This window comes from Ursus maritimus, unplaced genomic scaffold (genome assembly GCF_017311325.1).
Source record: "Ursus maritimus isolate PB19 unplaced genomic scaffold, ASM1731132v1 scaffold_22, whole genome shotgun sequence".
NCBI lineage: Eukaryota > Metazoa > Chordata > Mammalia > Carnivora > Ursidae > Ursus > Ursus maritimus.
This window is the reverse complement of record NW_024424675.1, coordinates 13,955,513-13,972,638: the sequence shown is the minus strand read 5'-3', so window position 1 is coordinate 13,972,638 and position 17,126 is coordinate 13,955,513. Positions and strand designations below refer to the sequence as shown.

The following is a 17,126-nucleotide window of genomic DNA, read 5'->3' as shown; positions in this document are numbered from 1 at the left end:
TTGTTGTTGTTGTTGTTGTTGTTGTTGTTGTTTTCTGAGCCACAATAGTTTTCTGCATTGTTTCTGGGTTTAACAAAACTAGATTTCAGAGCAGGTCTGCTTTGCCTTATATTTGGAAGTCTGTAGGGAGAGGGATCTAGGAAGGAATGAAGCAATTTATCCCCTCCCTCCATCCTCCTCCTGTTCCTCTACTTAGCCTAGAGTTCTGGTGGCCACTGGGGCCTCTCATGGGTTTTACTGGCAAATGCAGTTGAGCCCCTTAAATATCATATGCCCACATAAAGGGAAAAATATGGGACTGGGATTAACACCAGACCTGGATTTTGTCCTTGTTTTGCAAACAACTAACTCTGAAACCTTAAGTGTGCTATGTGACTTTCTGGCCTTAGTTTCTCCTTCTGTGAGATGAGTAGGCAGAGGTTGCTGGGGTAAGTTATATTAAATCCCAAATGCCTCTAGAGATTAGGCTAATGGGAAAGGTGAATGAAGTGGGCTGGGCAGGGCCTGTCCCCTCTAACGGGGAGCCTTTGTCTCCAGCCAATTCCATTTCCAATGCTAGGTGAAAATGTGGGCCCAGGGATATCAGATCATCCCATTTTTTTTTTTTTTTCCCGAGAGAAGCCTAAAACCCAGAAGCTGAAGATTCTAAGTGAAATATCTTGATTTTTCAGAAGCTAGGAATGACTATTTGGTGGACGCAACAGGTCACTGGGGCAAATATGACACCAGGGATGAAATGTTATTGCCTCTGGACAGAACTTTCTCTATGATCTTGACCTACACAGCTTTCTACCATAAGTTTTCAACTATATCACACACATAAAAAATCGTATTTGACCATAAATAACCAAAGCAATCCTGATAAAGAACAAAACTTCCTGATTTCAAACAATATTACAGAGCTATAGTGATCAAAATAGTATGGTACTGGCAAAAAAGCAGACTCATAGATCAATAGAACAGATCAGAGACCAGAAATAAACCTACATATATACATATGTATGTATATACATATACATATATATATACGTATATATATACATATATATATACATATATATGTATATATATACATATATACATATGTATATACATACATATGTATATATGTATATATATTCGATCAATTTTCAACAAAGGAGCCGAGAATATACAAATGTAGAAAGGGCAGTCTTTTCAATATATAGTGCTGTGAAAATTGGATAGCCATGTGTAAAAGAATGAAACTGGACCCCTGTTTTACACCACATACAAAAATTAACTCAAAATGCATTGAAGACTTGAATGTAGGCCCTGAAACCATACAATTCCTAGAAGAAAAATAGGGGGTAAGTTCCTTGGTATTGGTCTTGGCAATGACTTTTAGTCTTTGACACCAAATGGCAACAATAGCAAAAATAAACAAGTGGGACTACATCAAAATAAAAGCTTCTGCACAGCAAAGGGCAAGGTGAGCAAAATGAAAAGGCACCGGTGGGATGGGAGAAAATATGTGCAAACCACATGGCTGTTAAAGGGTTAAAAAATATATAAGGAACTCATAGAACTCAACAGCAAAAAAATCCCAAATAACCCAATCAAAAAATGGACAAAGAATCTGAAAACACATTTTTCTAAGGATGATATACAAACGGCCAACAGGTTCATGGAAAGGTTCTAGACATGACTCATCATCCGAGAAAAATCAAAACCACAATGAGCTAGGACCCCACACCTGTTAGAATGGTTATTATATTAAAATTTAACTTTAAAATGAACTTTATTAAAAACTTACCACGTAATCCTGACTTCTTCCCCCTTTTCAACAGCTCCTTTGCCAGAATGCGGGAACCACTGTATTCCTCCATCTAATGGCTTACAATCATATGCTCCTTAACAGAGGACTTAGTATAATATGAGCACACAATATTTATTAGTAGTATATCAGGATATCTTTCAAATAAAGAATTTTTTTGACTTTTAATCAGAAACCCTGTAGGAGATCTCCGAAGACTTTGATTTTAACGAATAAATGTGTCTTGCCCTATATCCTCTGCGCTTGGGGCTCGTGGATGGAAATCAGGTAGGGTTTCAACACGGATTCTCACTTAAAAGGCAAAGCAACACATTAGAATCTATGTGAGAAGGTCATGCTAGCAGCGCCTCTGTGGGGTGCCTGCACATGGGAGGGAAGGAAGCAGTGAACTTTACCTTTGGAATGCACATTGTGGGCTCGGACAAGCGAGGGTAGGTGTAGGAGTTGTACGAGTGTCCTTGGGGGTGGGTTTTAAATGCACTTGCTCCAAAGGGCATCATCGGTTCCTGCAGCCCCGAGCCTGACCTGGACCTCTGCCGCATGGTGGGCTGAGGGCTGGTCTGATTCAGGTAGGACGACTTGGGCCTCCTGTCATAGTCATCCAGGCTGGGTCCCCACTCGCTTTCACTGAACGCCAGACTCTCCTTGGAGCACCCACCGGTCCCCGCAGTTCTAGCAGGCGTGAATTGGAATGGGTAATCTAGCGGGGAACTGCTTGAGGCTCTCTGGTACTCCCACTTGAGGTCGCTGTATTCACTTGGTTTGCTCAGCGAGTCCAAGTGTGTGTGATAATCAAGGGGAAATCTGGCGAGATCGGATTTCCAAGGCTTCATCTCAGGATAGTGGGCCTCCCCGTGTTTGGTCTTTGTGACATGCCCATTTTGCTTGGCCACATGGCTGCCCTTATAAAATGGATCCAGGTCGTCACCATAGAGACTCTTTTCTCGATACTTCTCGGTCGTGTAGTCAGCAGTGGTGTCAGATTCACTGGAATACTGCGAGAAGGTGATGAAGCCATTTTCTTCCCGATGGCCTGGACCGTGGCTGGAGGCTCCCTGGTCTGGGGTGGGCGGACTCTCCTTCCTTAGGGAGTTGGAGCGAGTCACGGAGATGTTGTCAAAGTCCTCCAGCAGGCCGTTGATGGAGGTTTCCTTGCACGGTTTATTTCCTCTAACGATTGTCTGGGAATAGTAAAGGGAAAGCCATTTAAAGAAAACATTTCATGCTTTCAAATTGATGTTAGAATCCCACCCCTACTCCATCTAATTTAAACCACAGAGGAAAAAAGACCCCAGGAACATCCCCTAAAAAATGATAATTGAAAAAAAAATTGTTGACTGATTTCAATGGTAAAATAAGTCAAATATTATACAATCTTACGTTGCAAATTTTCTTTTACCTATCTCAATAGGTAGGTCAATTTAACATCAAAAAGCCATTTAGAAGACGATATAAGCAATCATTGCCTTATTTACCAGTGAGGGGAAACCTCCCCATCACTTCCCCTCTTTAAATAATACCCCCTGACCCTCTAACAATAAGCTGATTATAATTTTAAGTCTATAACTGGTTAGAAAAAGCATGTTTGTTATTTTTTACATTCATTATTCAGATCTGTAAAACCGGTAAACACCATCCCCTGAGTAGTAACATACCCATAAACAGGCACACATACTTTTTTTACCCTTTTGTGGAAGGCATATGAAAATTGAAGTTGTCAGATTTTATGGAAGAGGAAGGCACTTTCTGAACTCTAAGTAAGGAACAGCATGAAGATTACTTGTGAGGCTTTATTTGTGATCACATGTGATATTGTCAGGAAGCATCTAACGGTAATGCCTGCTAGCAGGCACACGTCCGCACCATCATCGCTGACGTCCGGATGGCTCAGTAATTGACATGGTTGTACTTGAAGCTTAGTGACAAACTGCCAAGCCCCAGTGTTCCCTTTAATGAACCTGAATAACACCAGGATACCAGGAACAGAAAGAAATCACAAACCACTTACAAAGCCAGTCAGCTGTGCCTTGACGATGACAAGGTTTGCCACAAAATATGTCGGGGGTGGATCAAAGAACAAAGAACAAAGTGTTGTGACTTCAGACTTCCAGGATTTTGAGAGAAAAATACCTTTGAGCAAGTAGCAAAGGAGTTCAAAATCATCTCAGTAGAACAGAGGATTTCAAACTAGAGGGAAAAGTCAAAAGCTCTCTTAGAGCATACGCTTTATAGATCAGTGCTTCTCAAAGTCTCCATGATGAAAGACAAGGTTTTGGTTTTTTCCATCCAAACCGTCTGGGATGAAGACTTTTGGTCTGTACCCCTTTCCTCTAAATAAACTTTCAATTCTGGAATGGCTTTAGATTAACAGAGAGGTTGCAAAGAGAATATACAGAGCTCTCATACATACCTTACTGTTTGGCAACTTACACTGCTATTAACTAAACTCTGCAGGTTATGTGAATTTCATTAGCTTTTCCCCTAGTGTTCCAGGGTCCCATCCAGGATATCTCATACTGATGTGTCCTGCCTCCTTAGTCTCTTCTGGTCTGTGATGGTTTCTCAGACTTTCCTTGTTTTTGATGACCTTGCCAGTTTTAAGGAGTAGTGGTCAGGGGCTCTGTAGAATATCCCTCAACTAAGAATGTCTGATGTTTTTCTCATGGTCAAAATGAGGTTATTGGTTCAGGAGGCAGAAAGATCACAGAGTAAGACACCAATTTAATCACATCATATCCAGTGTGCCTATCATCAACATGGCTTATCACTGGTGATGTTGGCCTTGATCACCTGGCCCAGGTAGTGTCCACCAGGTTTCCACAGTATACAGTGACGTTCCCCTTCCTTCCAGGCTTTCCAAACTGTACCCTTGGAAGTAAATCACTCTCCCTCCCTGAGAAGGGGTATCTACATGACGTAATTGTAATTCTTCTACACAGGAGACTTGAATATCCTATTTATTTATTCAATCATTTAGTTGTGTCAGTATATATAGAACCATGGATATGTGTTTTATACTTTGGATTATAATCCTAAACTATGTTTTTGTTTTGTTTTGTTGCTTTTATTGTTCCAGGTTTAGTTATTGAGAGTTCTTTCAGATTGGCTGCTCTGTCCCTTTCACAAGCCCCATCCTCTTATTTTTCGAGCCCTTCCTTACTTTTTGGTGCCACAAGATGCTGAGGGTTCATTGGTCAGTTCCCTGCCCTTGCACTAAAATCAACCATTCCTCCAAGCGGCCTGGCTCCTTTAACGGGGTAAGGATATTAGAAACTAGTACCTGGATGCTGGGTGTGCTCACTGCTACCGGGGCCTCTCAGTCCACAGAGCCAGGCAGTACATGGATACACACTTCCCCGGGTATGCACACACATCTCTAAGTGTATCTGTCCACCTGTAACTACATTAAGCTAAACATGAATTTGTAGTGTTGTCTCTGAATCTAATCTAGTACCACATGGTTCATTCCAGCTTTCCCTCTTATTTGTGGGTGAAAAACAGTGAAAAACCTGAATCTCCACCTGCCATTCTTTTGGTTATTCAATGCTGGTATACAGATATCGCAGTTTCAGAATAATTGCCCCATACCACCATGGAAACACCATTGACAGTTAGAGTACAGTGTTTAGTACATTTTTTTTGGACTTTGGGCTTATAGATTCCATTCAAAGAAAGCCCTGTTTTGGGGTGCCTGCATGGTTCAGATGGTTTGGCATCTGTCTTCGGCTTGGGGCGTGATCTCCAGGCCCTCTCCCTGTGCCTCTGCCCATGCTGGGTACTCTCTCTGTTTCTCTCTCTCAAATGAATAAATAAAATCTTTAAAAACAACAACAACAACAAAAGAAAGCCCTGTCCTCCAAAGTTACTTACGTAACACCTCCACACCCCCTCAATGACATTATATCACACATGTGTAACAGTTACATTCTTCTACCACAGTTTGTATTCCAGCGTGGGATCCTCTTGATCTCCTGGTTGGCTTAAAAAATTATTCTTTGTGCTGGAAAGTTCTATGGGTATTGACAAATGCGAAGCATCATGTATTCACCATTACAGGGCCATACAAATTAGTTCCACACCTGCCCCCCCTCAGAATCTTCTGGGCTTCTCCTGGTCAGACACTACCTTCTCCCCACACCTTTGGTATACTGCTGATCTGTTTTCCATCCTTATAGTTCTGCCTTTCCTGAATATCATATGAAGGGAATCACACCGTCTGGAGCCTTTTGGTCTGGCTTCTTAAATTTACTATCATGCATTTAAGGTCAATCCAGGTTCTGTGAATTAATAGCCAATTTCCCCCCATTCTTCTTTAAAAACCACTGAATAGCATTCCAGTATGCGGAGTGTTATGATGGTTTGTGGGGGAGGGATATAAATGGATTGATTGTCCAAGCAGGTGACGTTCTGTGCGAGCATTTGCCAGACAGAAAAGGAACCACCTGTCATGTGTACATTGGGACCTCCTCTCAGAGCGACAGCGTCTACACCCACCCCAACAGATGAACTTGGGAGAAGCAATACCTTGAATAGGGAAGGGTAAGCACAGGGAAGAGGGAAGGAGGAAATGGTCATCTTTTGATGCATTAAGTACGAATGCTAGTGACTCATCCTCAAAACTCCCAAGTCTATCGGAGCAGCTTCCTACTGCACTTCCATTGTATCGTACCTGTTCCTCATTTCTCCTTCTATTTATTCAGGGTGCTCTTCAAACTGTCTTAGACATAGGTACTGTTTCTGTGGATCTAACAACTGGCCTCCTCTCTTCTTCAATTATGCTTTGTACAATTTTTTTAAAAAAGATTTATTTATTTGAGAGTGAGTGAGCGAGTGTGTGAGGGAGGTGAGGGGCAAGGGGAGAGGGAGAGAGAGAATCCTAAGCAGACTTGGGACTTGATCCCATGACCTGACACCATGACCTCAGCCAAAATCAAGTCAGATGTTCTCCTGACTGAGCTACTCAGGCGCGCCATGTTTTGTACACATTTTTAAGAAAATAGTATTGATTTGTTTATATCACGGTGGCTCAACTAAAAGTCCTTTTAGCCGGCATTCTGGACAGACATTATACTCTTGCACATTCCTGTTCTCTCTATCAATAACTGGCACATTATTCAATAAGATGTTCTCAGGAATTCATGGTCTTCCCCAAAAGTAGCTTCCTGGTATTTCTAATCCCAGGCATCCATATTGACTGATGTGCCACATGAATAATGACTATAAGGTATGCCAAGGTCTCTAAGTACCTTCTCAATTATTGGAGCTGCTTGGATAATCCTTTAGCAAAAATTTATCCAGACTTTCTCTGAACTTGACAAATAAGAGTTCACTATATTAAAATTTTTCATGTTCAATGTTATCTTTGGGTCTCTATCCCAGAAAAAAAAATCATTTTTCTAAATTCTATCCATCTTAAACAATATTAATCTTTCTTGTCTGCCTCCACCCTTCCTATCTCTGAATACATGAAATATTCAGCTCGGGACCACAGAATCACTTCCAGCATCTTAATGTTGGAAGGAATCTAGAGATCATCAAGGCCTCCTCCTTCCTTTCCTGAGTAAATCTAAAACTCAGACCTGACTTTGCCCACTGATATGTAACAGACCTGGGATTCAAACCCAAACCCTCTCTCTTCTAGTCTAGTGTTCTCTCTCTCTCTCTCTCTCTCCCTTCCTCCCTCTCTCAAATCAAAGTATAGCTGACACACAATGAATGTTACATTACTTTCAGGTTAGTCTAGCTCTCTTTCTGAGATACTCTTCAGACTCTTTTGAGCTAAACAAAACAGCACCAGTTGGCAATGCAAACGCTCGCTGTGTGGCATCCCAATCCATCAAAAATGGGTCAATGAAGTAAGTATTTTCTATTGTGCACTCCATCCCCTAGTGATGAGTTGCTGAATTTACAGCATATGGGCAATTCTAGGTTCTGGTCTTAATTTCAGCCACATTTGCTATGTGATTTAGTTTCATCCTTTTTTCATTACCTATTCTCCAATTTATAAAAAGGATACTATCACTTGATATCTAGTGATACCCCTCCCAGCCACCTCTAGGAATTGTGGAGACTGACGGAGGGAGGGATTACATAGCAGGCTTGAAACACACCAATGTATGCACTGCCTTCCAGTGGACACGAATTTGTAAATCTGAAATGAGTAAAGAACATTAAATACAACTCGTCAATGAAGGCAAGTTAAAACGTTAAGATTATAGAGTAAAGAAAAGATCAGAGATGAACAAACTAAAAATCCTGGAAAGTTTTCAGGAAGAGGAGAGTTACAAGCTAGGTCCAGGAGGAAATAATAGATGGACTCGGATGGCAAAAAAAAAAAAAAAAAAAAAAGGTGATTACCAGCTCATCACTTACTCAGTGAGGGAGGAACAGAGATGATCAGAGTATGTTAAGATGCCACCATCTTTAGGGTTATGTGGATATTTATGATAACAGAGGAAGGGTCCCCCACTCATATCAAATTAGCATTTCAATCACTTGTCCTGAGGAATTACGATCCAGAGAACCTGTTAGCTCATCTTCAGCAAATTAATAAATGGCTATGATGGGGCTGGGCTATTAGTCTTAGAAATTCACTACCAAGATACAGATATTTAGAAGGAAAAAAAATCCTTCCCTGTGTGATTCTTTTGTGATCAATCAGGGCATTATTGAACACTTCCTTTGAAACTGCTGAGTCCTTTAAATCTTCCTGTTGTCCCACTAAAACTCTTCTAATTTCATTAATGAGCTGAATGTGCAGACTTGAAACTCAGTCACTTTGTTTCTGGGGAATACTGTGAGAAAGGAATTTAGATGTCTTTCTATCATCTATCAATGTATCCATCCAACCACCTATCCATCCATCCATCCACCCATCCATCCATCCATCCATCCATCCATCCATCCATCCAGTAACAGCTAAAGCTGTAACAGAGATCTAGAATATGTCTGTATCCATATTATCTGTATTTTTTAAATGACTAGGTGATAACATAATGAAGTTCTGTTTAGAAGAGTCCTTTTTTCCTCTCATTAATTGTGCTATAAATATCTTATATTTGGAATATGAAAAACCAAACAATCATAAACAACTATTTCACAATTTTGTCTCCCAAGTAAGTTCATTTAGATGTTTCTGGGAGATGAGAGGATCACTGTTTGAACACATGAATTAATCTGTGACCTGAGCTGGAGGGTCTGCTGTTTCCATGCACTTACTGATGTATGTTCCGTTTACATGCAAAATTATAGCAGTAAACTCAATAAACAGAATTCTATATATTTGTTCACGTGAAAGGAGAAAAATTAATATTGCTATGAGCTAAATGCTATTTAGAAGAAAAAATAAAGACTCTCACTGAATAAGAAACACTTTTTAAAAACAACGTAGTATTTATTTTCCCTCTTTCGAATCAGGCTCACAGCACTTACCAGCTGTGGGTTTGGTAGGACAGTTACCTAACCTTTTAAAGCCATGGTTTCTAACCCACAAAATGGCAAGGCTCAATTTTTGCCTCATTGGGTTAATGTGATTCAATAATATGTGTAAAACAGTTGGCATGATTTCTGCCATACAGTAAGTACAAAGAAATGGTAGATATTTAACTATTTTGTAAGTTAAAACTTACTTTTAAATTAGGTTGACAGTGATTTAGGGGAAAAAACCTGCAAATAATAGAATAAATCAATCTCAGCTTTATACAATGGAAGAGTTGATGGTTTAGACTTTTAAAAACTATTATTAGTAATGAGATGCAAAACACAAATTTCTTGAGTTTAAAGATGTATCTTCAATTAACTACAATTGTTATATATGCCAAATAAATATTGCTTACAGATCTAAAAAAAAATGGAATACTTTCAAGTCATGGTCAGCACTCTACTGGCATCTTTCTTAAAAATGTAATGTCTGAGTCATAAAAATTAACAAAATTAGACTTCCAACTATTTAAATGGAAAGATATGTCCAGAAGAGTAAGATTAATAGAAATACGGTAAAGTATTGACAGTGGTCATCTCTAGCTGGGGAGATTAAGGGTGCTATATATCTTAGACCTGTGCTTCTCAAATCTTAATGTGCATGCAAATCACCTGCAGAGCCCGTTAAAGGGAGATTCTCATTCGATAGGTCTGAGGAGTGGGCTGAGATTCTGCATCTTTTTTTTTATTTTAATGTTTTTTTTTTTTATTATATTATGTTAGTCACCATACAGTACATCCCCGGTTTCCGATGTAAAGTTCGATGATTCATTAGTTGCGTATAACACCCAGTGCACCATGCAATACGTGCCCTCCTTACTACCCATCACCAGCCTATCCCATTCCCCCACCCCCTCCCCTCTGAAGCCCTCAGTTTGTTTCTCAGAGTCCATAGTCTCTCATGTTTCATTCCCCCTTCTGCTTACCCCCCCTTTCTTTATCCCTTCCTTCCCCTACTGATCTTCCTAGTTCTTATGTTCCATAGATGAGAGAAACCATATGATAGTTGTCTTTCTCTGCTTGACTTATTTCACTTAGCATTATCTCCTCCAGTGCCGTCCATGTTGCAAGAAAAGTTGAGAACTCGTTCTTTCTGATAGCTGAGTAATATTCCATCGTATATATGGACCACAACTTCTTAATCCAGTCATCTGTTGAAGGGCATCTCGGCTCCTTCCACAATGTAGCTATTGTGGACAAAGCTGCTATGAACATTGGGGTGCATATGGCCCTTCTCTTCACTATGTCTGTATCTTTGGGCTAAGTACCCAGTAGTGCAATGGCTGGGTCTTAGGGTAGCTCAATTGATTCTGCATCTTGAATGAGCTCCTAGGCAGTGAGAACGCTGCTGCTCTGCTCTTCACACTGTGTACTCAATGGGGTTAGTGTATTTTCCAGATTTTCCACAACCAGGGTACTTTCATAATAAAAAACATTAGACTGGCGTATACTTCTCAGTTTAATAGGATTCAGGATTTTATATATGTGTGTGTATATATATAGTATTAAATACATATTTTATTAAGTATATAGCATAGTCTTAAATATATTTTATCTCTAGATAACATGATATATGCATATACATGTATATAGAGTATTACATATATACATACTGTGTTAAAATTATTTGATGTTACAGTTGGCTGCCAGGAGCTACACTTTGCAACATTTTCCCGTTCCCTATAAAGGTGAAATATTTCTAATGTTTAACCAAAATGAATACTTCAACAGATTTCACTATTTTGGCACACCTGCTTCTACAGTATCATGATCTTAGTATGAAGCTATAAATCTTAGCGTTATTGATGAATAAAACCTGAGTGCCACGGAAGTGAAGGTGTGGTTGCGGATATTTGAAAATTTCAGAAGAAAATTTTATCTATAGCAAAAACAAAAACCAAAAAACCCCAAAAACCAAAACAACAACAACAACAACAACAACAACAACAACAACAAAGAAAACCCCCAAGATAATGTTACCGGCTATATAAGGCCTGGTCTTTCCTTGGATCGCCTTTTTAGCATTTGGAGATATTTACAGATGGTATAAATGTATCACTTTTAAAGGAAGCACATGCTTTTCTCTCTTTCCGTGAAAACTACTAAATCAGTGTTGACAAGCAGGGGCTTGCAAAATGTAAATATCTATGAAAAATAATTTGTTGACCTGCTTAAAAGGAAGAGAAGAAAAGAAGGGTTAAAGACCCTTATTTAATCAGGAAGATCCAACCGAGGTGGTAGTTGTTTCCCTGACACAGGTTTCACTTTAAGGAATCATAAACAGCAAAGCAATGATCATGAAATCCAAACACGCAGAATTTTACAACATGGTTTAACCAGGCTTCAAAATATAAGAATTTACGGCTGTCGGTGTCTGATGTTTATGAAAGCAAGATTGTGCAGTTTTAGAGATCAATAATATAATAACAAGAGTATCGGTGAATTTCATGCTGCGGAAGAGCCAGGCCTTAAAAATCAATGCAACCCAATCTATTTGAGCTTGACACCCTGGTTCTCATTGTCCTTCCATTGTGCCTGGCCCAGCTCAGCGTCTGCTGTCTTGGTGACAGCGGCCATATTTCATGGTGCTCCTTCCTCAGGCTGCCGGCCAGTGATAAGCTATAATGGATCTATCCGTAAGCACAGCTGTCTCCCCTTGTTCTGAGGAAGAGATGAAAAAGGGCCTCTCTTCTCACAAACTGTATTAACCTTGACAACAATGAAGTGTGTAATTAACAGCCTTGCCCTAATAAGACCTTGCATTTCTTTTTAAAAAACAGTGTCTTCTACCCTCTTCGAGAACGTATTCTATTTTGTCGTTCTGGGTAAACACTTCTCCGGAGGTCAATAAGCTAAATATTCCCGTGACTCAAGTACAAACCAGGAATCTCTCAGAAAGTATCTACTTTCAACAACTTATCTGAATTCTCACCCTGTTTGCAGAGAACCAGTTCCCTTGTTTTATTAAGGAATGTGGCTGGAAACAGCTGTGTACATGACAACAGACAGACAGATCTGAAATACTTGAATCCTTATGGCAAGAAATGCTAATTCTCAGCTGTATTTCCTAACACCAGAAGACCTCGGATCTTCTGTTTTCTTTCAGCTTTCTACATACATCATTTTGGTAACCACAGGGGGTGGGGCTAATAGGGTGAATAGCTGGAATCTCATATTCCTGGAAAATAGGAGAATCAGGACAGGATATCTCCAAGTGGCACCAGTGGTGAGGACTTCTAGTCATTAAGATCTTCTCAGGAAATATGTAATGATCATACAGAATCCAAATAAGCCAATTCCTTCACTAAAACTAGTGTTATGTTTAGCACAAATTATAATAAGCTACAATATGTCTAAGAACAATTTTGTGAATTTAGTAAAAAGCAAGATTCCTCATGAACTGGAAAATGGCCTGTTTGCCATTTTTCCTGCCTCTTTAAACACAGGGAATCGGACACATTTAGTGGCCAGTTCCATACAAGGATAATCCTTAAAGGTGACTTTCTGTTTATCATTAATCTGGCAAAGCAAATGTAGTTTATAGCCCTGGTTCTTGCTGCTTATAATGTGAGGCAGTTGGGCTGAAGTTAACGGAAGTCAGTTTGACCAGGGGTAATGGTCAGAAGTGTTTCATAGATGTGTTTAAAGTTGGTTTGTGACTATGAGTATTCTAGTTGGGAACTTTATTATTATTGGCTTGGTGTTTTCTGCTTCAGGGTCTAGGTAGCAATAAGGTCTAAGGAAGTATCTCTGTTTATTAATTTGTTCATTTACTGAAACAAAAACTCATTTCTAAGGGCAGGGAGTACTTGGAGATGAGACAAGAGTCCACCATCTATTTCTTAACGTGGGTAGTATGTATAAGAATTTAAAATTACTCTTTAAACTTCTCATGTGCTATATTCACACCTGAGCCTGTGTTCCTCAAAAGCAGAGCTGAGGCAAAGGCTTGCACGTGAGTAGTCTACTTTGGCAAATGAGGTTAGGAACAGTAAGGGAACACAGAGAAGGAAGTCAATTCAAGGGTGTGTTATCAAGGTGGTTATCTGTGGACAACTGGGGCTCGGTTCTCCCGAGGAGTTGTGCAGCCTGTCTCAGAACTGACCACTCAAAGAAATGAAGATGGAAGGATTCATCAACCTGTTACCATCTTCTTGTCAGAATGGCTGAGGGGACTCCCACGTGCGCCCCACAAGGTGGCAGTGAAGAAACCGCCATGTTGGATAGCAAAGGTAAGTGGTGCAACGGAGGGGAAGAGCAGGTTGCCTCAGCAATGGTCGGTGGGAAAAAAGCTGGCCTAAAAGATGTGAGATGGGACACAAGACGTATGCAGCACACTGTTTTTAGACATAGATTTCACAATAAAAAAAATTAAAAATGAAGACAGGTTTCCCTTCTCACAAACCCATGGGCATGGATATCAGTATGCTTGACTGATGTAGCAGATACCCTAGCTGGCCACCAGGATGTGTACTCCCCTTCCATTATGTAAAGGTATTGCTGCAAAGCTGTTCCCAGCCAGGACCACGTTTCCCAGCACCCTTTGCATCTAGACAGACCATGGGACCAATTCGCACTCACAGAATGAGAGTTCACAGAATGAGAGCAGGATGTGATATGTATCCCCTCCAGGCCAAAGCTACAAAGAAATGCCTTTTCTTCTCTTTATTCTCCTGTCTGCCAGCTGAATGGAGAAGACCTGGCAGGCTCCTCTTTGTGGCGAGGGGACGCCGGAGCCACGTGGTAGAATGTGCATTGCCGAATGCCCACATGGGATACCATGCTCTGGTTAGGAAAATCCACATTGGATATTGAGACATAAACTTCTATTTTGTTGAGCTTATTTACTAACATGTAAGGGTTAAAAAGTTACAGAAGCTAGAATTACCTTAACTAATAGAATAATAATGATTATAGCGAGTCCAGAATTAGAAAGCAGACCAGGAAGAGAGGCAGGGACAGACTTGATATTAGTGTTCCTATCATGTGTGCCCAGGCTGACTCTCTACAACTGGCATTGGTCATGAAGGACAGGGCATCCATACCAGCTCCAGGGATACCAAGGGAAGCAATGTGAATTATGAACCTTAAGCTCACTTTCCAAGATAAATTCACATACAAGCCTTTGTCTCAGGTCTACTTTTGAGGAGCCCAGCCTAAGATGCGACTATAGCACATGGAAAGGTTAGGGAATTTTACATCAGAATTTAATATAGAAGAAATGACACTGAACACCTGAAGCCTGAGACAGAGCACTGAGACCTGTGACTAGAAGTGCTTATCTCAGCTTGATTTTAGGGTATCAGTAAGAGGGGGACCACATCTGAACAAACGTTTTATTTTTCAGTATTTCAGGATGCGATATAAACTCACGCAGGGGAGAAGAAGGCACATTCATTACAGCATATCACACAGGCCAACCTTAGAGATTGATATCAGTCTCTGTGATGGATTGCTTCTGAAATGGGCACAAGTATCCCCCCCTTCTATGCAATGCGGACTTACAGTCTTTCAGACCAGGAGGTGGTAAAGTCGGAGTTCCCACCCTTGAATCTGACATGGCCATATGGCTGGCTTAGACAAAAAGAGAGTGGAAAGAAGTGACATTATACCAATTCTTAGGCGGGGCTGTGAGAAGCCTTGTCAGCTGCTGCCCTCTCTGTCCCCATCCTCTCCTGGGTGAACAAGCTTGGACTGGCCTGTTGGAAGATCAGAGATGAGCCATCCTGGATCAGCCAGCCCCAATTCAATTCATCCAGATGCCGCTTTCCTCCACGCTGCCCCAAGCAGGGAGATGCAGAAGAGGAGGCATGAAAGCTCGGAGCTGGGCTCATTTATACCAGGGCAGGTGAACCAGACTGCCAGGGGAGTAAAGGCTTGTGTGTCTACGGGTAGGGATGGTAAACCTTAATGTGGCCAGAGAACAAGGCATTTATATGAGTAGAAATTCTTTAGAGATGACTGCTGGGGTGGCGGGCTTCTCTTAAGCGAAGCCTCTTAATCTTTGAGCCACTCGACACCTGCTTCTGCCCTATCATAAAGGATGAGTCAGCACGGAGTTCCAACGGGGCTTGGCCAAGTTGCTTTTAGTTTTTTTTTATGGCTAAAATTATTTGAAATTGACATAGACTCATGGTTAGAATTTTGGTTCTGTTCTTTCAGACTATAAAAATCAGTCAAAAATGGGCATTTTGGGGGCGCCTGGCCTTCGGCTCAGGGCGTGATCCCGGCAATCTGGGATCGAGCCCCACATCAGGCTCCTCCGCTATGAGCCTGCTTCTTCCTCTCCCACTCCCCCTGCTTGAGTTCCCTCTCTCGCTGGCTGTCTCTATCTCTGTCAAATAAATAAATAAAATCTTTAAAAAAATGTGCATTTTGGCAATTGTGCAATCTCCTATCACCACTTAAAAAATCTTAAGCCATTAGATATCAGGTGGCTTCATCAAATTTAAGTTATTTATAAGGTAAGGTACCTGTTCCTTACTATTCCAAGTTTTTTTATTCTATCTTTTCAATGTCTAAAAATTCGTATGTTTTAATATACCAAGAACTTTAAATATGTGGCTACTAGAACATGTGAAATTAAATATTGGTTTGCATTATATTTCTATTGGACAGCAATGACCCAAAGTGGGAGATGGCAAGCTATGGTCTGTGGGCCAAATCCAGCCTGGTTGTGTAAATAAGTTTTGTTGGAACACAGCCACGTGTATTTATGTATAGTGTATGACTGCTTTTGGACCACAGCAGGCAGAGCTGAGTAGTCATGACAGAGACCACATGGCCCGTGGCCCTCCACAGAAAAAGTCAGCTGACTCTTAAACTAGATTGTCACCAGTTGTCCCCTTCTCTTTTGGAGGGGAAAAGCGTTCTAGTGATTGATTCATGGGCTGCACCAAAAAACAAAAACAAAAAAAGCCTCCTGGTAAGTTGAATGCTCTGTGTGTCAGTGGGATAGGGTCACTCAGCACCAAAAACAGACTCGGCTCACTTATCATCTGTGCTTCTATGGCAAAAGGGAACACGAAACACAGACGGCCCACCCCTGAAGCAATTGTGTTTGTGGGCCAAGTTAATGGAGATCGTATCCTGGGGCACCTGGGTGGCACAGCGGTTAGGCGTCTGCCTTCGGCTCAGGGAGTGATCCCGGCATTATGGGATCGAGCCCCACATCAGGCTCCTCCGCTATGAGCCTGCTTCTTCCTCTCCCACTCCCCCTGCTTGTGTTCCCTCTCTCGCTGGCTGTCTCTATCTCTGTCGAATAAATAAATAAAAATCTTAAAAAAAAAAAAAAGAGATCATATCCTGTTCTCAAAGGAATTTTCAAGCAACAGCAAATAGAGACGCAGGCTGGTTGGGTTCTGGTTCAATGTTAGGCATCACAGAGATGATACCATAGATAAGAGTTGAGTACCGTCCATGCGGGATCTGAGCTTTAAATAATTTGTGACATCAATGAAATGACTGCCAATATTCCACGAATCCGTTTCAAAGAGCTTCTAGTCACTCACATTGACCTAAACACTGTGTGGTTTCCCCATATTCAACCTTCACAAGACCCTGAGATAGACAGCATTATCATTCCTGTGTACAAAGAAAGGAAATGAGGCCCAGAGACGCCAAGCAGCTTGCCCAGTGTCACTCAGTGGCAGTAGGGTGCCGCCCCTCAGTAAATGAAAATCACAGCAAAGCCTGTCAGCAACTGCAACTTTAACCTCTGAGGGTGTGGGAAAGGAGACAAAGCACGCAGGGAGAAGACCCAGCCCCTCCGTGAGACAATGAGAAGCAAGCAAGCACACCCAAGGCAAGGTAATAGAAAATATTTCCAGAAACAAGCTTTCTTGGGGCACCT

General features: G+C 41.1%; 1 protein-coding gene across 1 annotated transcript in view; it reads right to left on the bottom strand.

Annotated features, from left to right (window-relative positions):
• PAK5 (p21 (RAC1) activated kinase 5) overlaps nt 1-17,126 on the bottom strand; it is a 101,084-nt gene that overhangs the window by 38,865 nt on the left and 45,093 nt on the right. The window contains exon 2 of the mRNA XM_008703345.1: nt 2,191-2,976. Within this exon, the coding sequence (XP_008701567.1) occupies nt 2,191-2,976 (786 nt within the window). The remainder of the gene's footprint in view (nt 1-2,190; nt 2,977-17,126) is intronic.